Genomic DNA, 25,901 nt, shown 5'->3' on the forward strand with positions numbered 1-25,901 from the left:
AAGCGGCGGAGACAAAGGGGTTGTGGAGAGGGGAAAGGAGGGACTCAGGTTGGCTCGGCTCGGCCCGGCCTAGTGAGCGGGGGTCCTGGCGGCGGGCGGCAGGATGGTGCAGAAGGAGGGGCAGGCGGCGCTGGAGGAGCCCCAAGGCAGCCCCAACCCGGCCGGAGTGCCCGGCGCTCCCTTAGAGCCGCCGGGCGCCGCTACGGGGCCGGTCCCAGGGGGCGAGGAAACCGACACCGAGACGGAGACCGCGCTGGGCTCCCGCCGCTTCCTCTGCGGCGTCGTCGAAGGTAAGAGCTCTTAGAGGGGGTGTCCGATGTCCCTGTGAGACTGGGGGCGTGGAGGGACGGGTTGGTGTTCCGGGAGGGTGGGGGACACGACGGTATCCCCGGGAGACTGGGGGTGTTAGGTGGGGGTGGTATCCGCGGGAGACTCGGAGGGACTGGTCCCAGCTGGCGCTGCTGTTCCCTGTCTCCTCCTCTGGCCCAGTGCGCCGCCCGCAGGAGCCCGCTCTGCGAGCAGGGTGGTGCGCGGTTCTTGGCTGGGGCTTCCTCCGCTAGAGAGGGCTGGGGGACGGGGAGGAGCCGCGGCTCCCGGGCGGGGCTGCTGCCCCTGGGGCTTGTGCTGGAAGCTGTTCGCTAGCAGGGAGTGCTCTTTGATAGCAGCTGTTCGACGGGGTGAGGGCAGGCCTGGCACCCCCAGTGGGCTGATGATTCCTAATGGAGGCTGAGGCAGTGCTGTGGCTCGCTTGCTAGTACGTGTCTAAAGGGGGAGGTAAGAGAGAGAGAGAAGAGCTACTGTGCGATTATCCCAGCTGTGCATGCTCTTCCTGCACGCCAGAGGCTCAGATTCAGTTTCCTGGGTAGGGAATAGGTGATTCCGTAGACATCTGTTCTGGAAGTAATATTAAATGCTCCCTGTTCTCTAAAGTGTTGTAGTTTACCGTTTTAATTGCACTGTAGAACAGCCCTCTTCTGTCTTTTGGCATAGTTGCAGCATTAAAAGGTTTAAATTCTTGCAGAAGGTGCAGAATAAACGGACTCTTTGCATTTCTCAGAAACTACAGAATTTATCTGCATTTCTGACAGGTCAGTTAGGGTAGATGGTTGAAAGCCAGCAAGAAAAATGGTTTATTTGCAACATAATAGTTGGTTTGGAATTGTTCTAAATTCCTGTGGACTGCTATTATTTCTGCACCTATAATGAATCTCCAGTAGGAGAACAAAATGATTAACAGATGGAATGGAGAGTGAAACAGGCAGTTTATCAAAGTCAGTATCTGCATTGCTTGCAGAATGCCTTTTGTTCATATCTTAAAAAGAAAAGACCACTTGGCTCCTGCAAATGTCACTGTGAGAAGTGCACTAGAGCCGGTTAATGCCTTTATTTAAGCCCTAGTAAGTGCTAAAAAATACATGGAGAGAGATGTCTTTGCTTTGTTAATAGACTTAATTCTGTGATGATAGATACTAAATTGAAGGCTTTGGAAATAGATAACAGTTAACAGAAATGCAGATTTTAATAGCATGTTTTCTTATGTTCCTGCCGATACACCTTGACCATGGATCACCTGTTCATCCAGGTTTATATTGGAACCACTGTGTATACCATAATAATTTTTCTTGTCATCTTAGTTACATTGTTAATTGCCTGTGCATATATTTTGGTGCAGGTGTTCTTGACTGTACTGTGTGTAAAACAAAGTAAGAAAATGGCCTCTGCCCAATGAAGCAGTCTAACACTAGTTAGGAGTTACCAGTCTAACATTAATATGTGTAGAGGAAAAAAAGGAGTAGGGGAGTGTTTTAAAAAAAAAAAACCCCACACAAACAAAAAAACCCAGTAACAGCAACAGAAGAACAAACTGTTGTGGTGAATGAGGTAAACAGCAGTGGGTGAAAACATCTGTCTCTTTAGTGACTCAAGAGAATTCAAGGGGTAAGAGAAGAACAGGGATTAACTTCAGAAGTGTAGATAAATACTTAAACATAGTGCAGCAGTTAACACAGACTAGAGGTATGGTGAGATTAAAGCAATGAGATGGAGAGTTTGGATTTTTTGTAGAAAAGTGAGAAGGTGGATTGGCCAAATACTGGGCAAAAATACTGGGTGTGCACTCTATAAGAATGTGAAGAGCTTATGACAGATATCAAATTCACTGTTTTGGGGAGTAACAAGATCTGAGGGTACTGGATGCAAAGCTTTGGTGCTCTGCCTCCAGGATATCCTGGCTGTTAGTGATGGAGAGCGTGGGAACTGAGATGAGGTGTTTGGCATGATCTGTTGACTTTGTATTAACCTGACACACAGTCTTGAGGGAGTAATACAAAACCAGGTTGATTTTTAGTTGGACAGAAAGATCCAAGAATTGTCATCAGCTGGTGACATTAGTAATCTAAGAAATGTGGTGACAGATGGAAAAGTATTGCTTTGGATTAACTTGTTCTCTTCAGGCTTATTTAATTAGTCTTGCTATCTAATTTTTGTGTTGTTTTTTTTCTATAATAGGCCCCTGCTCTGCTTTAGGCTAGTATATCTGAAACAGTAGTATCGTAGGTAAAGCAAAAGTGTTCTGAATGAGTTATGAGACATAGGTGGTATTCATTAGGTATCAAAGTAATTTATTCCTTTTGTGGGTTGTTGAGCTTCCTCAGGGCAGCATCAGTCAGAATTAGGTAACGCTAGTGAAAATGAGAAATTTGTTCTGGGTGAAATAATCTGTGAGGTCTTCATGCCTTGCAACTGCTCTCTTGTTTGTTCCTCTGTTTAACTGTCCTCAATTTGTCACTTTGTAGTTTGTGAGGGGTAGTAGTTACGCAGCTTTGCCACTTCGTGGTGCCGGTTAGTCTAAGATCACTCTTTGAGAGACTGATTCTTAAAACTTGAGCCTGCTTTAAGCTTCTTAAAAGAGCATTGTTCACTGAAGAGGTAACTGAAATACTTGTTAATATATGGAAAATGCTTCGGTTACATCAGTTTTGAGTTTTGAAAGGTTGTAGGAGAGTGTTTTTGACCTCTGTGAGACCAAATATTTACAGATTTGCAATGGTGAATAGATCTGGAAATTAAGATATTGTCTACCTTTTGAACTGGTGTTCTGTGGGGACTTGTGAGCTTTGTGTATTAGGAGCATCATTCATCACTGAGTGGCCATGCTGTTTGAAAATAAGAGCTTATTAAATTTCAGTGTTATTTTAGTCTCTGGTCTTTGCACAGACCACCAAGCTGAAGCTTTGTTTTGAAGTGTCCACTTGTGGTTGAACTGTTTGCACATAGGTCTAAGTGAATTTACTTGACTAAGAGTGCATTGAGAGTGCTTTTTTAAGTATTATGTTTCTAAAATGGAAGGATTAGATTTAAAACCAGAAGCAGTTACAATTCCCATGGAATTCCATGACTTTGAATATACACTATTCTAAAATCACTTGTGTAGATGCTTTTATATGATTATTCAAAGACATAGCCTTAGCTTGTAAAGATGTGGGAATTGTAAGATATCAACTTGCAAGTTAATTTTGACAAGGAGCCTATTAAACTGAGTAAAAGGAATGAAATCCTAAGCATTTAGTTGACTCACTTGTGCATTTTTTTAACTACACATCATCTACCTCAGTATGTATTTATATACTCTGTGTATTTAGCATTCTAATCTGTACCACCGTTTAAGCATTTTTGAGCTGGTAAATATTTTTAAGTGTCTTCAGTGTTCACATTACAGTCAAATCTATTTTGTAGGTGCCTGGAGTGATAGTTTAATTAGGTTATGACTGTTCAGTCTTCTCTTATAATAATGCGGACTTGACTTGTCAAGGGCATGTGTTCAGGAATACAGTTGGATTCTGAAAATTAATTGCTTCAGTGGCCAAAATTATAAGACCTTAGATCATAAGAAATGAAGTAAGTTATAATTGCATTTTAAATTTAGATCAGTTTAGATTATTACACTTTCCTAATGCTGTCTAACTAGATTTTTTTTTTTTCCCTTTCTGGTTTGGGAAGCTTTTTGATGAATGTAGCAGAAGAGGAAGAAAACAGTAGATTATATTATAATATGTCATGGAGCAGGCATAATCTTAACATCTAACTGGATAATTTTAATCTTGTTTTCTATAGGATTTTATGGAAGACCTTGGGTTATGGAGCAGAGGAAAGAACTTTTTAGAAGGCAAGTCATGCTTCCTCTTACTGCAGCACATTCCATCGCAATACAATCATAATCTTCCACTTAAGCCTGAAAAGAATTATTGTTCTGACCTAGAGCAGCTTTTTGCCTAATATTGATATTTTTGGTGGCTCATATTCACCTTTCCATCTTGCCTAAACCGAATTTGTCCAATATCAGTTGTGTGTAAAGTTATTGTGACTTAATAGTATAACACAATGTTCAATGAAGAAAAAAATAAATTAGATCAAGTAAATTAGAATTAAATCAAGGAAAATGTAGATTTCCTGAATTTGTAGACTGTTCTCCCAATGAAGGCTCTTTTCCTATGTTTATAGACTTCAGAAGTGGGGACTAAATACGTACCTGTATGCTCCAAAGGATGACTACAAGCACAGGATGTTCTGGCGAGAAATGTACTCTGTGGAGGAAGCGGGTAATTGCCTTTATTTCCCCCTCTGTGTTTTCTATAAATAGACTTTTGAATGAATTGGTCATTGCTACATATGCTTGCGTGTGTTAAATCACAGTAGCCATTTTCAAAGGTGAGTGCAGACCTGTTCTTTAATACCCTGCAGATATATTTAGTGGAACTTTTGTACAAGCGTGGATTTACTTCTTTTAACTACAACTCTACAGATGATTTCTAAAACTGCTTTTAAGGCTTTGTCTTATGAGATTTACTTTTTTCCAGGGAAAGGTTGCTCAGAATTATTCCTCTGGCTCTTGAACGTCTGGGCCGTATTTTGAAGTGGAAATTATTTGCTTCAGAAAAGAAAAAAAGATTGATGAGTGAATAGCATGCCCTTTTATATGAATCATTAAGTGCTTGTCTCAATGAAAAGAATACGAGTCAGAAAAGCAGCTTCTGACTATTTAGTCAGAACATAAAAGACCTGTTTAAGCTGCTGTGAGGCTTTTTATCCACCTCTGGCATTTATGGGATCTACAGTGTTTTATTAGCCTGTGGGGATTATCATTTTCTTTGGGTGAGGGGAAAAATGATACTTGCTTGAAATTAAATAATCCTTCTTGGAGGCCACTTTGAATCACTGCAGAAACATAATCTAAAGGATACTGCACGATAATTGCCAATAACAACAAAGTTTATTAAATATTCTAAAAATAATTCTCTTTATTCGTTGTATAGAAGATTCAGGTTGAAGTTTGTTTCTTAACATCACTGTGCAGAAGCAGTTGCTTTAAAGCCCTGTTTCATATGCTCTGAGCTTCAGTCATATAAATAGTATGTGAATCAGTGTAATGCAGGGTGATACTACTACACTGAATTGTCTCTTAGTATGTGTGACAAAAGTGAGTAATAATTCTAGAACCGTTGGTGTGCATACTGTAAAAACAGACTACATCCCCATTTGTCTCACGACATTGAGATAAAGAGAATTTAAAAAATATTTTAAAGATTTTAACATGGAAAATAACAATACAAGGACAATTGTTATATTCCTTTTGGCATAATTTCTGAGAACTCTTCCAAATAATTTGGTGCTCTTTGCTGTGTTAGTTTTAAGAATTTCCGGCAAATTATTATTTTTTTTAATTATGGTAGCAGAGGCATCTACATTTTATAATTTACTTATAATGATGTATGAGATTTTTTTTAATTGTTGAATCCTTCTGAAATATTTGAATTTTATTTCCAGAGCAGCTAATGACTCTAATATCAGCTGCACGAGAACATGAAATAGAGTTCATCTATGCAATCTCGCCTGGACTTGACATCACTTTCTCCAATCCTAAAGAGGTATCCACATTGAAACGCAAGCTGGACCAGGTAAGTGTGACATCAGCTTACCACAGTTGCAGTGCTACTTAATTTGAAAACTTCAGTACCCTGCTCACTCTGGCAGCTTTTCACTAGCTTCTTTAATGTTTTCAGCACTAATGTTAGTTTGGATGCCTCTGAACAATTCCAATCAATGTGTTCAGGTTGCATTGCGGAAGTGGCCAGTGATAATCTAGATTTAAAAAAGAAGTCTCAGCTTGTATTGGATTCTGAAGGCTATTCTTGGGAGCCTGTCTTCAGAGTATTTTGGGGCCTTGAAGCCAAGATGCAGTTCCAATGCAAGAACTCTTATCCACAATAAACGCCTCTGCAGCTAGACCTGACATACACATCTTCTTTGTTCTCATAATTGACTTCTCTGTTTTGTCCAAAAGCTATTACAGAGTTAGCTTTTTTCAGGCTCTCTGTCCAGTGAGATCAGCTTTGGATTGTTAAACCTGGAACAGATTGCAGGTCTTTAGAGGTCTATTCTTTGAGAAAAGCAGAACAGTGGGTCAGAGATAGGCATTCATTGTGAATAGATACCAAAGTCTGTCTTGCCTCCCCTACCTTCTCTCCCCCATTCCTGTAGCTTTTTATTTTAAAAATTCTACAGTTTGATTTTAAAAAAGAAATAAAAATAATTTAAAATATTAAACCTTTTGCTTTTGTCTCTTCTATTAGGTTTCCCAGTTTGGCTGCAGATCTTTTGCACTGCTGTTTGATGATATTGATCACAACATGTGTGCAGCAGACAAAGAAGTTTTCAGTTCCTTTGCTCATGCTCAAGTCTCAATCACAAATGAAATTTATCAATATCTAGGAGAACCAGACACATTCCTTTTCTGTCCTACAGGTAAAATGAGAGGAATCATTTAGTTCAGCCTTAAAGGAGGGTGCCTGTTATCTTACTGGTTGAAATGCTGGTTTGATATTTAGTCACTCCTTTAAGGAGTATTTTTGGGTTGTTTGAAGAAATTGACTTATAAAGAAAGGCTCCAGTAATTAAAGTATATGCAGAGGTTTTGTCAAATCTACACATCTCTGAAAGGCTTAGTGCCAAGCAAAGAAGGCAGCTTGATAGAATGGTTTAAGAAATTTGAACTGAAAATTTGGTTAAAGGAAGACTTCTATTTGACTTGTACCAAAATCTTTTTACTTCTTGATCTGGCTAGCTGTTAGTTTCTTAGAATTTTCTTAAAGTAGAGGTACAGCGCAGTCTGTGCTCACTTCTGTCATTGGTACTTGTTTTTAATAAGATTACCCACTTCTACTAGTCACTGAGTTGCTTTATTTATTAAAAAATAAGGTGACCTGCACTCCGGTCCAGTCCTGTTTTTAAATTGCAAGCTTCCTCTAATACCTGTAAGAATATTGTAAGGGAGAGAGAATCACTATGTTCAGAGGTGTGGATTGTTGCAAGGAAAATTCAATTCAGTAGCAATGTTATCATCATTGTTAATTTGTTTATCCCCTTACACTGTAGTAGTTTGCTTCTGTTGCAGACCTCCCCTTTAACTTTAAAGAGACCTATGTTCTGGTGATAATATTTTTGTGTGTTTATACTTTGTAATCAGTCTTGGGGTTTCTAGTTCTCTTGCATATTGCCTGCTGTAACCTGCCCTTCTATTTATGGACTTCATTAGTGTTTTCCTAATTTTGACATTTGCGCAATTTTAAGTAAATTCTCTACCTTTCCTTTCTGATCTTTATGCCCAGTATCATTCATATTGTCCTTTTTATTTATACTTTAGTCTTTTGTGCCTTTCTTGATTAATTTTATAGATGTTTCTCTTATCAAATGGTAGTATTCTCTCAATGTGTTAGTGGGACAGTTGGGTATGTTGTCACATGTGTGCATCCTTCTACTAACAGTGACATTCTCTTTTCCTATGCAGAGTACTGTGGAACTTTCTGTTATCCAAATGTTGCCCAATCGCCGTATTTACGGACTGTAGGAGAAAAGCTGCTCCCTGGCATCGAGGTGTTATGGACAGGTAAAAATTGTTTGGGTTTTCTTTAATTAGCTGTTGGTGTTAAAAATATTTCTCATAAGTATTTAGTAAAATAAACTGTCCAACTACTTGGAGAGTGACTCTTCAAAGTTCTCTGATTATTCTGTTTCCCTCTTAGGTCCGAAAGTTGTATCCAAAGACATTCCAGTAGAGTCCATCGAAGAAGTTTCTAAGATCATCAGGAGAGCACCAGTTATCTGGGATAACATTCATGCTAATGATTATGATCAAAAGAGGCTTTTTCTTGGGCCTTACAAAGGTCGGTCAACTGAGCTTATCCCTCGCCTAAAGGGAGTTCTGACCAATCCAAACTGTGAATTTGAAGCCAATTATGTTGCTATTCACACACTTGCAACCTGGTACAAGTCGAACATGAATGGAGTGAGAAAAGATGTGGTGATGAGTAAGTATGTGTAGCTGTTTGCTGGGATCTATGCTTAACCATATAAGTCATACTGACTTTTTTTAATGATTCTAGCCTTTCCTTACCAACTTTTTCTTTCTAAGGTCACCTAGCATTTTCTATCCTGTAAGTAAATGGCAGTTGCCCAAAAGATAACGAGCATCTGGATTATTTCATTGACTTACTGAGAAGTATCTGTAGCACATGCTATCAGAGAATTTCTTAAGTCTTGAGAGGTATCTGTGGTTGTATAAAAAGCACTCCTAGCAAGCAATTTTAATGCCCACATTTGACATACGTGTCCATGGATTTGATTTCATTGGAATAGAAGCAGTTCAGATAAAAAGAAAAACTCTGAATGCCAGAAGGTCTAGTTTCTGCATGCTATTTCTGTGTTGACATTGATGGTGACCATAGTTTTCCATTTTGTCTAATTAGGATGTAATGCTTTGTCCTTCTTTGTGAAATAAGGCTGCTGAGTGCCTTGTCTAACATGACTTTTTTATCTTAAGTGAAACTTGCATGGTAACTTTTTAAAACTTGTCTCTAGCTGATACGGAAGACAGTACAGTTTCTATCCAGATTAAATTGGAAAATGAGGGGAGCGATGAAGATATTGAAACCGATGTTCTCTACAGCCCACAAATGGCCCTGAAGTTGGCCTTAACGGAATGGTTGCAGGAATTTGGGGTACCTCAACAATACAGCAGTGAGTTTGATTTGGTATTGTTCTGGGGTTGGTAGAAAAATGGGGTTAAATGTTCAGTACTTGCATTTAGATTAAAACTATTTTACAGATCCTGGCAATTTATATACTTTTCAGTTAGAAGTATTTTCTGCCTTACTAATTGGGGAAACAAATCTTAATAAAGAAAGAAGAATGCTTGGCATCCTGCACCATGCCTGTAATGCCCTGACTGATTGCAAAAGCAACCTTGACCGTATGATCCTTTGGCACTTCTGATACAAGACGGGAGAGTTGGGATCTTGCTAGTCCCAGTTGTTACCAGACTTCAGTGGGACCTGAGAGAATGGGAAGAATAGTCTTTTTCTGAAGTGGGTGTTAGATTATTGTAAACGTTAGTTCTGCCCCAGAAGAGCCTGCATTCTTCCAGTTGTTTTAAGATGGCTTTATTTTTCTCAGTTTCTGTGTGCAGAAACTGGCTGGGTTCCTTCCAGCATTGTACACGTTTCTGGTAGCAATGGGAGCTTGGGATCTGAGGTAAAATCTGTTTTTCTCAAATGTGGGTTTGAGGTGGTCAGAGTGCCCTTCTCTGATAACTGGTGGTGGAATGGAGGAGCCTCGTCTGCACCAGAGCAGAGTTGGGAGGAGTTAACCTTTTGAACTGCTGTAGGGTTTTGGATCCTTCTCAAACTCAGCTGCAGCAAAAACATCGGGTGAGGAGTAGTAATTAAGGTGTCATCTTCCTCCATTTTCACAGAATAGTTTAGGTTGGAAGGGACCTCTTGAGATCTCTTAGTCTAATGACCTTGCTCAAGCCGCGTGAGTTTAGAGCAGGTTGCCCAAGACTCTGTCCTGTCAGATTTTAAGTATCTCCATTTTCCCTAGGTTAAAGACATTCTTGCAGTTGAAATATTTAAGCATCATTCCTTTTATTTTGAAGTGTGCTCTATATCCAAGTAAAACTTTAAGAAGTCAGTTGATGCAGAGGAAAAAAGTTAACTTTGAGAGCTTTTTATTCTGGTGGTGTAGTCAGAAATGCTGCTGGCAGCACATAAATATTAACTGATTTTCCTAACTTTTTCCCCATCCTATCTTTGCTTACCAGTTATGTGGAGGGGAAACTTGCAAAAACAAAGTCAGTAGTTAGAATTACAATGGCAGAAGTGAACAAGCAAAGTACCAAAAGGAAGCTGTGCTGATCAGATGCCGTGGCAACAGAATCATCCATGATTTGCAGAAGTTGTTGATTTGAATTTTAGTTGGCAGATACTGAAAACTCTAAACTTGTTTCTTCTTATTCTCAGGTAGGCAAGTGGCCCACAGTGGTGCTAAAACTAGTGTAGGGGATGTGGGGCCTCTGGTGGCACCATCCTCTTTAAATGCAGCCACTGTGGTTACAACAGTTTACCAAGAACCCATCATGAGTCAGGGGGCAGCACTGAGCAGCGAGTCACCGGCCTTGGTAAAGGAGGAAGAGAAGAAGCAATCTGATGAGGAACCAATGGACATGGTGGTGGAAAAACAAGATGACACAGACAAGAATGCTAATCAGATACTGACAGATATTGCTGAAGCCAAGATGGCAGAGGAGTTGAAGCCAATGGATACCGATAAGGAGAGCATAGCTGAATCAAAGTCCCCAGAGATGTCTATGCAGGAAGACTCTGGTAGTGACATTGCTCCTATGCAGACTGATGAGCAAATTAACAAAGAACAGTTTGTGCCCGGGCCAAACGAAAAGCCTCTCTACACAGTAGAACCAGTGACTTTAGAGGACTTGCAGCTTCTCGCTGACTTGTTTTACCTTCCTTATGAACATGGGCCCAAAGGTGCGCAGATGCTGAGAGAATTCCAGTGGCTCAGAGCAAATAGCAGTGTTGTCAGTGTTAATTGCAAAGGAAAGGATGCTGAAAAAGTGAGTGTGAATCTTGTTTCTCTCCTTTTAAATCAAAATCCTGACCAATGTTTTCTGTTGTCTGTAGTAGAGATTGGTGTTCCACTTCCTAAAAGAAGGGTAGTGTGTAACTAACCACAGGTCATAGTAACTTTCATTCCTCCAGTAGAATCTACTGTTTTAAGTCCTGTAGTGCCATGTAGCTATGAAGGCAGTCTGGTGTCTGCATCTGACCAGTGATCCCCATACTGGCCTCACTTCTAACAGCCATAGAGAACACCTGTGAGTCATGTGTGGTGTACCATGCTGGTAAAATGAAGTAATAAACTGTATAGTTTTCCTCCATATTTAGAGTACCTCTCCTCCCTAGAAGGCTGTGTTTGATCTTGCGGATCTTTTGCCTCCATTCATAGATAGAAGAATGGCGTAACCGAGCAGCCAAGTTTGAAGAGATGTGCAGCTTGGTGATGGGGATGTTCACTCGTCTCTCCAATTGTGCCAACAGGACAATTCTTTATGACATGTACTCCTACGTCTGGGATATCAAGAGTATTATGTCAATGGTGAAATCTTTTGTGCAGTGGTTAGGTAGGTGCATTGGGAGCCATTATAATCCCAGCGAGTGTATCTTTTTTTTTTTGTTTTTAATTAGCCCACGGGGAAAACAAAGTATTAGGCAAATGTGTTTTCTTGGACATGGGGTCTGGTTTGACCCTGTTTTAAAGGTTTTCCTGTCTCACTATTTGAAGCAATGCTTGCTGTGAATTTGCTTTTGGTATTGTAAGTGAAGTCTGCTGGATGCTTAAGATTGGAGACCTTGATTTTCTTCTTGGGCTAATGAAACTTGAATCTCAGCTGACACGTAAGTGTTGACTTTACCTTACTCTTGACTGAATGCACACTGGACTATGCCATGTAACTCCTCGGATACCCTGGTGTATAATTGGAAATGACACTACGAAATGTGACCACGTCAGCCATCTGCTGCTTGCTCTGTCTTGATAACATTATTGCTGTCTTCAACAGAACAATTGCAGAAGTGACCTTTCAATGGGCCTGGCCAGGAGGAAGCCGATCCTCCCAGCCCTGTGCGCATGCGAGCTTTAGCGTAAGGCTATTCTGGTGCAAAATAACTTCCTTTAAACACTTTCCAAATTGCTGATTTTTTTTTAAATTTATTTTATTTTTGGTAATGGGTGGAAATTGTGGCGCTCTCTAGACAGATTTAGTCTGAGACTTAAACTGATGTTGAAACTTTTTTCCTTTTTTTAATGTGTGGCTTTTTGGGTTTTTTATTTTTTTTAATTTTTTTTTTTTTGTCCGAAAGATTTTTCAGGGATCCTAAGTTGGCAGATAGCACCAGCATGGCCTGGGTGTGACCTCGTTTCACTTTCAGGTTTCAATCCAACTGTAAGGAATATGCTGTGGACTTGCTTGATATACACAGCAGGCAGCAAAGTTGATGGTCTCATGTCACACTTTTTGTAGCTGTCACAAACTTCACAGTGGTTAACCATTACACAACCTTGGTCTAGTCCTAGTGTTTGGATTGTCTTTAAATGATATTCTTAAACACTGGCAGGTTTAAGCAGGGACAGAGAAGACCTGTTAAGTCATCAAGTCAGTCTGTACTCAACAACTTCCTGTGTCTTGTGCTTATTAAATATCTGATCCCTATAGGTATGGTTGATAAAGAAAGGGAGCTTTTAAGACTACCTTCTGCAAAGTACAGAGAAGAAAACTAGCTTGGGGGGAAAACTTGGCAGCATTGTATTATGTTAACATCTCTGCCTAATGCTGTTTAAAAGCTTTAGTTCGTCCATTTTTAAGATGAGTGTGACACAACTCCCCCAACTTTACTATTCTTGCTGTTTGTTGACCTTTAGCTAGAAAGAACACTCTTTTTGATAACTTAATCTGTTTAAAACTCCAGGCCAAAGCTCTATAAAGAGAACAGTCATTCTTGTAATCTGTAAATATTGAGGGCCCAACTTAAGACTGCATTTTAGAATTATCAAACTACCTACCGATTTCAGCTGAAACTGTCTTCAGTTTTCAATGTCCCTGTAAAGTTGGATTCAAGTCTTTAAGTGCATCAAATATTTGGAATAGTTCACATTAGAAGCCAGCTCTGTAAGTACTAGCTCTGTTAACTTTCACACTGTTCTCTTCCAGTACTTAAACTGGTATTAGATAGTTGAAAAATTTAATTTTAAAATTTCTGATAGTTTAATACTCTTATGCTAACAGTGCTTCTGTGAGAGGGGATGCTTTTGTCTTCAGCTTGCATTTTATCACTAATGTAAATACATATGGAGCAAAGGTCTTTGATAAAATACATCACTATATAAAGCTAAGTACATTACAAATCCAAACAAATTAGTTTTCACAACGGTGTGCTCAATGGTCCACTGAATGTTCACTTTCTTCACCTCTCCTCCCAAGTCCAGCTAGCATTCAGTCCCTTAAATTAGTGTGGCTGTACAGTACTATGGGTTACTAATGACTTCTATTGTCTTCTTCCCCATTGTGTACAGATGGGAGAATCCTCAGCACAAGTTTCTACTGCTATTGGATGGACAGCGCCAGATGTTCACAGCGCGTCGTCATTAATTAATTAAAATGGAAAGGTTTTGTCTGTGAGGCAGCTCAGATAGATTAGATGTGCAATAGGCATGAACTGAAGTCACATTTGCGCAGCGACTAAGGCATTAACTATGTTTTTCATTTATACAGCTCTTCATTCACGCAGCTCTTTACTGTAATATTTGGAAGTGCTAGTTAAGTTGTAGTCTCAAAGGACAGACAGATACTGTCTTCCAAGTTATTGACTAAACCTTGTGAAGGGTATCTTTTTATGTGAGAATTCTAAAATGTGGGAGTAAACCAAATTAAAATTCTGATGCTTGGATCATTTCTGAAATTTACCATACTTAGGGTAGTTTGTATTTAACACATACACCTAAACTCTCATAAATGTCAAAACTTGGCACACTTTGGGACTCTCTGACTAGCACAACATACTTGTCTGTACTGATCTGAGACTGTTACTTGAACAGGAGGTAGATTGCTGTCCACAAAAGGAAAAGAGTATTTGCGCTGCTCATCTTGTCAGAAAACTAGGCGGGTGATTGAAATCTCCACTGCAGATACCACACTTTTTTTTTTCTCCAGAGTTGTCATTTATGTCAGCTGTTGAAGGCTGTGGTGCTTTGCTGGCAGAACAGTATTAAAAGTAAAACAGCTAATGGAAGTTTCTTTTTAGAACAAGCATAAAATAAAACTGGGCACTTCAGTGGGCCTGCTGTAGCTGGTTGATCAGCAGGGACCCTTGTGCATCTGATATGCTTGAGGAGGACCAAAAAAAAAATCAAGATGCTAAAAAGCAAAGCTAGTATTATTTGTGGCCAACAGGGTGTACTAGTTAAATTGTGAGTTAATTCCAGTTAACACTACTTAGCTTTTTAAAGTGCCAGCAGCGTTGTGAAGGTATGGCCTAGATTATGTAAATCTGTGTAGTCTCTTGCAAGAATACTGTTTCATACAGCTGTCCTGGCTGTCTGAATTGTTCCAGACTGTTTGCATATATTGCCAGTCCTAGTTTTCTGACAAGATTAGAAACAATCATTACTAAAATGTGACTTCAGAAAGGTCCATTTTTTTAAGGGGCTGTGATAATGGTATTTGTTTGATCTAAAATTTACACTAGTAGCTATTGAGCCATGTAGCTTCCAAGATTTCATCTTTTCGTAGATGAAATAGATGTTTCTGCCACAAATATACAAAAAAAGAATGTATAAAATGTCTGGGAAGCTTACATAATTGTGCATGGCGCCATTCTTGTGCCTTCTGGTCTGGGATGAGGTGTTTTAGCTGAATCACTTCACCTGTTCATAGACTAGTCTGTTACAAGTAATCAAAAATTTGGAATACTGCAGTTAGTGCAGAAGCACAAAATCTTTATAAATCATACGTTATTACAGCCTTCCCCCAAGCCCTGGATTCTAGCTCAGTTAGAGAGCTTTTTCCACAAGTGTGTGTTAGCTTTTTGGACATGTTAGACACCCAGGAAATCCCCCTTCTCGTAACATTCTCCGCTTGGATCTGATCTCAACAGGGTGTCGTAGTCAATCTTCAGCACAGTTCTTAAGTGGAGACCAAGAACCCTGGGCCTTTAGAGGTGGTCTAGCAGGAGAGTTCCAGGTATCAATATGACTTCACAACTGAATGACATTTTCTTTGTTTTATGAGAAACCTTTTGTTGCACATCAGAGGTCTGGAAGGATTGGTCTGCCGAAGGCTTTCTGGTCCAAAGCCCATTAGCCTTACAGCTTGGTTTAAAATAATTTTCCTCCCCTTTCTACAGTAATTTCTCAAGGAGATGCTGCCTGTCCCACGCGCATGCGAAGCGCAGCGGCTTTAGTTGTACATTTCACATTGTTTCTTTGCAGGTCGCACAGCATTTTTATCTGCGCCCGCAATTGCACAATGCGCGCATGCTTGTCTGCCGATGGGAATTCCATGAGCAAAAGGGATAGTCATCCAAATTTTGATTCCTCTCTAAATAAAGCTGTAATGCGCTTTGTTGCAAAGATTTCAATTGGCAAATACTCTTAAAACGCTGTTTATGCCATGTTCAAATTTGTTCATGGATTTTTCAGGCGCTGTACTTTTTCCCCCCTCACAGGTGCTCTGCGCGCAGCAAATTGAATCAGCGCATTGCTTTTGGGATAAAGCGTCTCCTCTGGCCAGTTAACCCTCTTCAGACCAAACCTTTCCTCCTGACATTCTGTGTTCTTATACAGTGACAGTGTAGATATGATTGGTAAAAAGTATTTTAAAGCAGATAAGATTAACAGACTCTTAATGTGCTGTTTCAATTGCATATTTTAAAACACCAATTGGATATTATCTATTCAAATAAGGTCTTTGCATTTGTAAAGCATACCAACCCCAACTTCTTCTGGGGTGCCTGCAAGTAGCAAATGTTAATTTGGGCGTCTGCAGTGCACACCCAAGAGTGGTGGGTTTTGTTCTTCATACAGTCATATTAAGTATTTTGTTTTCACAGCGTTTGCTGCCTATTGATGGGGCAAATGACCTCTTTTTTCAACCACCTCCATTAACACCCACTTCCAAAGTGTACACCATAAGACCCTACTTTCCTAAAGATGAGGTAACTGCTTTTGACACTTGTTGCTGTTGTTGTTAGTGATGCGTTTCCTTTTGTGGCAACACTGGTTACTGCTGAGTCCCTTCATCTCCTAATGAAACAGATGTCCCAATATCTTGCACAAGGCACAAATGCAGTCTCACAGGAAAGCTGAGGTTAAGCGATGTGCCTATGATTCAGCAACGTGCTGTGCAACAGTACAGGTATACCCACATCTTGATTCCCAGTTGCCCACTCCACCTTTTTAAATCTGAGTGCCTTCCCTCTTTCTGAAAGGCAAATTAAAATTGTTCGCTGCTGGAAGAGGAATTTTTGCAGTGGGAACACATGCAATGGCTTAACCTTAGGGGGCGTGCATATACCTGTTCACTCAGTAATTATTGGGGTAACTGCTGGTATTGTCAGAGCTGTATGGGCAGAATGTTGATACTGTGTCTCAAAATGTGGTTGTAAAATGTGATGATTTCAGCCATTCTTACTGGTTTAATTATTAAACTTTTGGGTCTGGTTTTGAAAAGACTGTTGTGAAATCTGCTTCCGAGTGTTTGATACTTTGAAACCAGGAATTTTGTATTAATCTTTAGAGATTAGAGGGTTTTCTGCCCCTCCCCCCCCCCCCTTTTTTTTTCTGAACAGGTCTGTAGTGTAGCTTTCTTCCTGATAGCTTAGCAAGAAGAATATTTGAAACTAATGTATCAAACAACAGTTAACACTCTTTATGGATGCAGTTTAAACAATGTAAGGATTAATGTAGCTTGAACTTTGCATTTGTAGCCAAATTGAGATGGAAACATGTTTCCTTTGAAACATAAGTATTTAGGTTGAGTTTGCAGTAGCTCTAATTAAGTCCTGACTTGGAACCCAGTCAGACAGGGCATGTCCTTTACCTCCTAGTTTTAGGCTCTGTCCTGTGTCGTTCTCATGGGCAGTAAAGCAGCCTTTTCTATACCTTAGTGCGGGACTGTACCGAAGCTGGTTTGTCTCTTTGAAGGCAATGGGATTGATATTTCTAAGCCACCTAAACAATTGGTGATTCAGCTACATGTGCAGTCATAAAGAGTATTTCTTCTGAGGAGTTCTCTTTTTATGAAAGGAGGCTGGAGACTTGTCAAATGCAAAGCCTTTTTGTTGAAAAGTGTAAAGTGTCTCAATTAAAGTGTGACTGATACAAGTTTACTCTTTAAAGAGATTCAGCTGAAAGCCTTTTAAGATGCAGAAAGTCAGGGTGTGTCCATCCTTCACAGTGGTTAAATTGTTGCACCTGAACATTGGAGGTTTTGAAAAGGGACATTGTAGCAAGGGTATTGCTCTTCACTGAGTGTTTGGTAACTAACCCTCAGGATTGATCTTGGGCTGTTACAATGTGCAGGAGGTTGACCTCCAGCCTTTACTTCCCAGCCGTGGAACTTATCAATCCCAATGTTTTTGATGGGCAACTTTAAGAGTTCCTTGGGGGAGGGGGGGGGGGGGATATAGATCTTTTCTCATAGATGGGTACTCTTGTTCTGTGTAACTTAAATACCTGTCAATGCTAGTTTACAGTGGAGCTGTTAATGAAATCTCTCTAAAACAAAGTTGTTAGCTTTTGAATGTGACTAATAACTTGAAATCATCTCTTCTCTCCTCTTAGGCATCTGTATATAAGATCTGCAGAGAAATGTATGCTGATGGAGCTGATCAACCCTTCCATAGTTTACCAGATTTAATTGGAGACAAGTATGTATTAGGAATGAATGACCTACAGAGGTGGTTCTGAAGGATGAAGTCCTGACACTGTTTAATTTGAATTTTTAAAAGTGTGTGTGTGAAGAATGCAAAGAGCATTTGATTAAAAAAAAAAACAAAAACAACCCTGCCCTCTGCAGGCCTCAGGAAATTGGGGTTTGGTTTCTTAGTTATGTCTTAGTTTGTGCTCTGGTCACCTGTTTTGAGCTGTTAGAAAAAAGACTCTGTGCATCAGAGTATCCTATTATTTCAGATTTTGTGAAAGTATATCATGAGAGTGTTCATAGTCTGTAGTTACCCTCTGGCATTTTTTTCAACCTAGTGTAGTTCTTCAGACAATTGAAATCTTTTGAGGGCCAATCTCCCACCCAACTGCCTTGAGTTTTTTCTGAAATACATGTTATAGATTACCTGTACCAACTTTTAAAAAGAATGAGCAATGACAAGTGAGATGAAGTTAAAAAAAAGGCATTAAATCTGAGCTGTAAAATGAGCTACTGTGAGTATTGTTTTTGTCTTGAGTGTTTAATTTAGATAGAACTTTGTAAAGAGGCTGCTCTGTGAGTGACAGGAAGGTAGTTAAGAAAGGATGTGTAACTGGTATCAAAAAATACCCAAAAGAGAAGATGGAAGAACAAGGAGGTAATGGCAGCAGAGAAACGGAAGGCAAAAGGTGAAGGAAGTTTGTTTCTCTAGTGAGTCAGAAGAGCAGTGTGTATAGAATTAAGTTGTGGGATCCTGAGGTGCAGGTGATGCTCATAGCTGAGTTTTGACAGCTGATCGGTCTGTTAATGCTTTATAGGAACTAATTCTATGATTGGAGGACTCTGTTGCTTCTTGCATGACCCTAGAGTCTCCTCCAGAATACCTGAAGAGCATAGTTGTTCAAAGTGACCTTCTTTTGACTGAATTTGGACACTTCTTTCTGCAGGTTAGTGGGAGGTCTACTTACCCTCAGCCTGGATTACTGCTTTGTCTTAGAAGATGAGGATGGCATCTGTGGCTATGCTTTGGGAACAGTTGATGTGACTCCTTTCATTAAAAAATGCAAAATGTCTTGGATCCCTTTCATGCAAGAAAAATACACTAAACCAAATAGTGACAAGGAGCTGTCTGAGGCAGAGGTTGGTATAACCCACGAGATCAGAACTGTGTGCTGAACTCTCTTTCCAGAGCAGGTCTTTGTTTTTCTTTTGTATTTTGAGCTTCCGTGTAATTCAATTTTCATACCTTTCTGAAGTCTTTGATGAGCACGGTATCTGACATCTTAGAAGGTGACAGTAAAATTATTCACTGCCAGTCAGATACAGCTGTATGTTGTAATATACCCATGAGATGTACTTCAGTAGTAATCAGTGCAGCCAGCTTAATCTAGAGAAAATTACATTTTGAAAATAAAGAATTGCTTCTGCTGTGTTCTCCTGCAAAATAAGATATTAGTTTCCCCATGCTGCAGGTAAGGCTAACCCCCTGACAGTCACATCAGTTTAAGTATGGAAAACAAATTAAAGAGCACTTGGTTTTGATGTTAAAATCTATGAGCTATTTGTGGAGTGTGACAGCTGTAAATGGTGCAAAACAACATCTCACCTTTAACAAGTGCTAAAAATCAATATCTTGAATTGTTTTTGGAAGAAATTAGAAAAATTATGTCACTGAACTGTCAGAAATAATGAAAAGTTCTAGCTGATGCATTCTTGTCAAGGAAAAAAATGTGTTTAATCCTAAGAGGTGCTGATCCACACCTGCAAGTGGAAGAAGGTGTAGAAAAAGCTGTAGTAGAGGCAGGCCCAGAAACACCACTTCTTAGCCTTTTTCTTTCCCTCTCAAGAGGGAAAGAATACTTTCTGGGAAGTATTCTCCAACAAGTTGTCTGAATACAAAGGCTGGTGTCAGATTGGTGGGCCTCCTAAGGGAATCCCCAGCTGCTAAGGGCAGGGCAAAAGTGATGTATATGGCAGCGTGCCCTTGCTTTATTTGACTAGGACTTAGACAAAGCCTTAAAGGAGGTTATGGCTCTGAGAGCACAGGCCTTCCCACAAGCAAAGCTTCCTGGAAATGGAATGAAATATTTGTCACCGTGTTGTGAAAATGGCCACTACTTATAGGCATGTTTGGGAAGAAAGTGAAGTACATTTTTTAAAAAAAAAAAAAAAAAAAAAAGCCTTGCAGCAAATATCAGTGTTCTGGGGTAGGTGGGATTAGAAGGTGTCTTAATAGCTCCACTGTTACTATTGAAGTGGAGCTAATTCTGCAATCTGTAGATTTTATGACTTGCTGCTTCTACATTTGCACAGTGCTGTGCTTTCAACTCTATATGTGAATTCAGATTTTGAAGCAAAGCTAATGCATGGAAAGATAGCGGAAATTAAATACAGCAAAGCTGTAGTAGGTACAGTGAGGGAGAAGGGGCCCTGATTTCCAGAACTTTAAAGCCAAACTTCAGAGAAAAAGCAGGAGGTATTTTGTGCTGATAAACTAGTTTTTCCACTGAGATGTTTAAGAACATTTTTTGCTGTTGGTACATTGCCCCAGGATTTCTGCTGCTCGTGCAATATCTCAGAAAAAGTCTGTTTCTTGAGACTATGGGCTTGAGGGATGTTCCTGGGAGTACAGAGGAACGCTTTGTACTTTGCTCGAGATAGATGTTGTGGGATTTTATCCATTTAGCATCTTGACACTATAAAGGAATGTAGAAAATATTCAATAGTTGCTTAGAAGCCATTGTCATGGAAGGTCATCTATGGAAAAGTTTTCTCACAGAGTAAGATTCATTTGGTCTTCTTTACAGACTTCTTACCTCTTGATAATATCAGTTTCCACTTTGGTTTGAAAGGCTTCCTTTCTGTACTTTTTAGATCATTTGATTCAAATTGTTGAGTTCTAATACAGTTCAGTTGTTCTCCAGTTTACTTAAATACATCTTGAGCCCCAAACTTCATGGGATAAATAAAGTCTTTTTTTTTTTTCCACAAAAGAAAAATCCAATCCCCTGACTTTGTGTCATACTGTCGTGAGCTTGTCTTGCAGTTTTGTCTAGCTTCCTGTCAGGGAAATTTATCTGGTATCTGCTCTTCATGAGATTAGTTATTATTGATCACATGAGATGAATGCATTGTCTCTCTAACTGCTTCTTAGACCCACCCGTGCCCTACTCTTTGATAACCTGTTTTACCTCTTACAAGAGGTAAAACTTCTGTGGTTGGAAGAAAAAGTTGTTACTTTGCCTTGGTGCTTGACACGAGCATGGCTAGCTTTGAATGCTTTCTATGGGATTGTGCCTGTTGCCACTGTGATAAAGAAAAACCCAGAGGAGCAGGCGTGGTTCTGAACCTGAATAACTCAACAAGTTTGAAGTAGTAACTTTGAACAGAGATTCTCCCTGCAAGAGTTTGGGAGATGGCAGTTTATAGATTTGAGGGGATTGCATTTAAACTTGACCTGAAAAAAAATGTGGGGGTTGCTAATGTTCTGGTTCCTTGAGCAATGAAGTCCTAGTTTGGTTTGTTATGATAGTGACTTTCAGTTATACAAGAAAGGAAGTTAGTAGGCTTGTTTACTTGAGCCAGTGCTCCCTAAAGGTTTTAAAATTCAGTAACTAGCAGGGGGAATGACTTAGTATACTTCAGATTGGGCTTTGTCTATTTCTGCGTTAACTCACTTGATTGTTCCATTCCCATGAGTTGCATGAAGTTAATGTCTGATGTCACGTTCCCAAAGACCTTCCTGGGTGATTGCAATAGCCGTTAGTAATCAGCATGATCCTTTAGTGATCAGCAAGGCTTATTTCAAGCTAGAGACAAATTTGCCTTTGTTGGGGCAAGTAGTCTAAGATAATTGGTTCACAGCAGCCTGGAAGCATCTCATGTCCACGCAAAGAATACGTATGAAAGGTTAGGACACTTAAAGCTAAAACTGCCCATGTAAAATGAAAAGAAAAGGAATATCTTTGCACAAACTGTTGGTTATGGGTTGGCTTATGGTTTTTCTTGCTTGAAGTGTGGGTCACTGAGAAGCCACGCAAGGAGTCTTGCATTCCTGCTTTGACAGTCTGAGAAGCTTCTGTAGGCTGCCTTTTTATGTGGACCACAGAGAGCAATACAGCAGGTAAGGAACAAAGTGGTCATCAGAGGTGTGATTGAAAAGCATGCCGATTTGGAGGTATACTCTATGAGCAAAGCAGCCTCCCTTAATAAGGACAAATGAAAAGCTGGATAATGATTAAATGTCTGTTTCCCATATTCTTTTCAGAAAATAATGCTAAGCTTCCATGAAGAGCAAGAAGTATTGCCAGAATCATTCCTTGCTAACTTCCCATCATTGATAAAGATTGATATCCACAAAAAAGTGACAGATCCAAGTGTAGCCAAAAGTATGATGGCCTGCCTGCTCTCTTCTCTAAAGGCTAATGGTAAGCTTCTTGCACGTAAAATTCCTTGTTTCCTAACTACATGTTAGTTCTAGGGTGCAAGGCAAACTTGGGATGGTTATATTAACATACTGTATTTGCATGTCAGCCAGAAATACTTGATTCCTGACACAGTTAGCACTCTAGATTTAGGTAAATAATTGTAAAAGCTTTCGGATAGCTAACTTCTGCTGCTGTCTTCGGTAAAAGGTAGCTTTTCACTTTAGCCATTATCCTGCAAATTAGAAAACAGGAAGAACTGAGGGAGCAATTTGGCAATAGGAGCACGCGTTTTTACATCTTGAACAATGCACAAATGTTTATATTTCCCCTGCTGGCATTGGTAATGATGCTTCTTATGTGCGGCAGTGTGCACTGGGGGGTAATTACCAAAACCTTCAATAAGGGGAAGTACTTGGCTGTCTGCCTTACTGCGCACCTGAGGTTCACAGTTCCTTTGCGTGATTTGGTGCCCTCTTCTAGTGCTATTTTTTGAGCCAACATCAGAGTTTCAGGATGCTTTTACGTGAAATAAAAGGTGTGCGGAGGGTTTGTTCAGACTGACAAGACGTCTGCAGTGTGCAGCCCCTTTAGGGGATGGTCACACGTGTTGCCATAAATCTGGTCTCTTTTGGGCACTATGCTCCATATGGAATTGAATCAGTGATTTCATTGGGTTTAAGTGTTAAAATAGGTAGGGACTCTAGTAATATTTGATGTCTGTGCTTTTTACAGTAACTGTTCTCCTACAGTGTTTTGTTTCTTTCTTCCTTCTTCAGGCTCCCGTGGGGCTTTTTGTGAAGTGAGACCAGATGATAAAAGAATCCTGGAATTTTACAGCAAGCTGGGTTGTTTTGAAATTGCTAAAATGGAAGGATTTCCAAAGGATGTTGTTATCCTTGGAAGAAGCCTGTGAAGTGCTTGACAGTGAACTGTTCCAGTACTGTAGTCCCTTAACAGCTGGGCAGTTAGTGGTGGGGATCTTCATATGGTCTAGCTGCACAAAGCCAGCAATAAGCCAGCTTGGTAGAAGGGGCTATGCGAAAATCACCCATCACACATTCAGACTGTAATTTGTTGGAAGAGGATAATGCTGCTGAAAACACTGTTTTAACAAAGAGAAACCTTGTCCTCTCCTGGTCCTGTGTGAAGTGCCAAGGAATCTTGCATGGGCTATAGCTTCTCAGAGGAATCCCTCTCAGTCAGTGGTTGACGACAGTTCTCTGCGTTCACGTGTCAACAGAAAAGTGGTCTCTGGCAGAAGTATCTATAAAGATGCAGGTTTTTTCTCTGTCATAGAGCAGGATGTGCAACTCGAGGTTGCAGAAATGGGAGGGATTGCTTGTGTCAATCAGCAAATTTAAAGATAAGTAGCTACAGTTCTATTTTTGACTATCTTTATGCTTGTTGATAAGGCAATGACCCGTTGTCACTTCTAATGACCATTGGTTCAAGCTTTGTGCTTTGTTAGGGACGAATGTGCAGTGGTCTGTGGCAGAAGTCACTTAATGACAAACTTGTAAATTTCAGTGTATATAAACTTAGCCGTATGCTGACTAACTTTTTGTTTACCAGTTTTTGTAACTTTTTATTTTGAAAAGTGAAATGGTCAAGATAGCACTTTTGAATAACCTAAAACCACAACGGAGAACGAATCTGTCCTCAGCACTGACCTTTCTTATTGTGCCTCGTATCCAGGGCTAGAAACTGACCATCTTGGGTAAGGGGAGCGGATCCCAAATGATCCTTCCTTCAGACAGCAGTTTGTCACTGCTTGAGGTTATCACCATTCTCCTGGGACTGAAACAGCAATTCACAGGGTGGTCTGCTGAACCCGTTAATTTTGGTAACATTCGCAGGGGATTGTGGATGAAAGACGGTGAGAGGGAGAGAGCTGGCCCACAGCTGGGATTTGTCCTTGGAACAGTCACCATGTTTCAAAGCCTGTTCGTACTAGGTTGATTAAATCAGGGTCTTCAAGTCCTGCACATTTGTATCAAAAAACTTTTCTATAAGAAATGCCACAATAAGCACATTTTTACACATTATTTAAATGGTTACCTACTTTTAAATGTTCCGAGAGTTTAATGTTTTTACCCAGGGCTGACATGTTTGGCTATGGGATGGAATCAGCGTGGTACGGGATCTGGTAGTGAGGTAGTTGCATCATTTTTGAAATTGGTATTTCACAGAAGTCCCAGTGTCCCAGAGACATAATTGGCCAATGGTATTCACTTTGCAGTACCTTGCTTCTTTCACCTGCTGCCATCAGCTGTCTTTATCTTCCTTTTTAATTTTCCTGGGTTTTTTTCAGTGGTGCACAAAGGAAGTTCAGTTCCTTTTACAAGCCTCCAGCTACACAGAAGTTAGGCAACCTGTAATGAATGGCATTAAGACTGCAGTAATGCTGTCTGCGACCTGTAAGGAGATGCTGTGTTTGGCCTTCTGGTGCAGTCACATGCAGGATGTTTTGTTTTTTTTTTCCTTTGCAGAATGTGAACCATTTTTTAATGTGGTAGCGAAGTATTTAAGTTGAAACAAGTTCATTTCATTTTTAGAGAGAGGTACGGGTTGTGCTATGGGATTTCATGTAAGTCAGAGCTGAATGCCACTAGTTTTTATACAGCTTTGAGTGCATGTTGAGTAGCTGATACCTTGGTTTATCAGGTGGGAGAGTTTTGTTTCTTCATGGATACCAGAGTCAACTTATTTTATCTGGATGCATAACGTTACAGCATAGGATGCTTGTGGCCTTATTTCTTGGCTTTTAAGGAGTTGCCACATTTTCTCTTCCTATGACCTTGTTATTATAGAAGTTAACTGTATAAGCCTATGGAATGTCAGGCCAATACCGTCATTCTAGGATTGTAAAGTGATATGTTGACATATCTTTCATGGTTATGAATTTTCATTAAGGTTGGAATGCCACTTTCATTAATCTGTTTTTAGAGCAACAGTATCTGTAGCAGAAAAAAAGACCTGTAAAACTGTATTTGAAGACCATGCGAGAAATAGAATAAAAATTGAGAAGTGAATGTAAATAAAAAACGTGTATTTTGTGTATGAGGTGCCAGAACCAGAAGTGGTTCAGCAGTGTATGTTACGTCATGCCGTATGTGTTGGATGTCCTCGGGATCAGCTGGCAGAGAAATTTGTCTCTGGTTTTGGTGGTGGCAGCGTGTTGCGTGGTAGACGCTTACCTGTGCTGATGTTTTTCATAGGCAGGTATTCAGCGACCCTTCAGAAGTACTTGCCCCAAAGATTTTTGGGGTGGCAGTGACCTTTCTTGTTGGCCCTGGTAAAGTTGAACTTCACCTGTTTTGTAGAAAACAGTTCTTTCAAGGGTGATCTCCAGTGTCTGGCAAAGCCAGTGTGAGCTGTGTCACAGCAGTACTCGTTCACCCTTTCTTACTTTTTTGTTTTCCTCACCAGCTGCTGGGTTTAGAGGTTGCTGAAACCCAGAAGAGCCTGCCAGCAGAAGTAACTTGAGGGTCACACAGTGTGTAAGGGGAAATGTCGTAGCTCCACAGTCTGGCCTTAGTTGTACATCCACAAAATTTAACTTGTGAAGCTAAACACCTGAGATAGCTAAAGCAAGTAGCTTCCTGCTTAGAATGACAGCCAAGCAAAAGGGATGGGTCGGGGTATTAAAA

At 40.1% G+C, this 25,901-nt stretch overlaps 1 protein-coding gene across 1 annotated transcript; it reads left to right on the forward strand.

Annotated features, from left to right (window-relative positions):
- The first annotated feature begins 103 nt into the window (after positions 1-103).
- OGA (O-GlcNAcase) lies at positions 104-25,283 on the forward strand. The gene is made up of 16 exons (XM_059821065.1): positions 104-290; positions 4,114-4,165; positions 4,501-4,598; positions 5,824-5,954; positions 6,630-6,801; positions 7,844-7,942; positions 8,079-8,363; positions 8,914-9,072; positions 10,353-10,963; positions 11,356-11,530; positions 15,060-15,145; positions 16,014-16,118; positions 17,746-17,831; positions 18,772-18,964; positions 22,092-22,251; positions 23,028-25,283. Exons 1-16 carry the CDS (start codon positions 104-106, stop codon positions 23,162-23,164), a joined length of 2,736 nt encoding a protein of 911 aa, XP_059677048.1. The 3' UTR covers positions 23,165-25,283.
- Positions 25,284-25,901: the final 618 nt, after the last annotated feature.

Source organism: Gavia stellata, chromosome 9 (genome assembly GCF_030936135.1).
Source record: "Gavia stellata isolate bGavSte3 chromosome 9, bGavSte3.hap2, whole genome shotgun sequence".
Taxonomy (NCBI): Eukaryota; Metazoa; Chordata; class Aves; order Gaviiformes; family Gaviidae; genus Gavia; species Gavia stellata.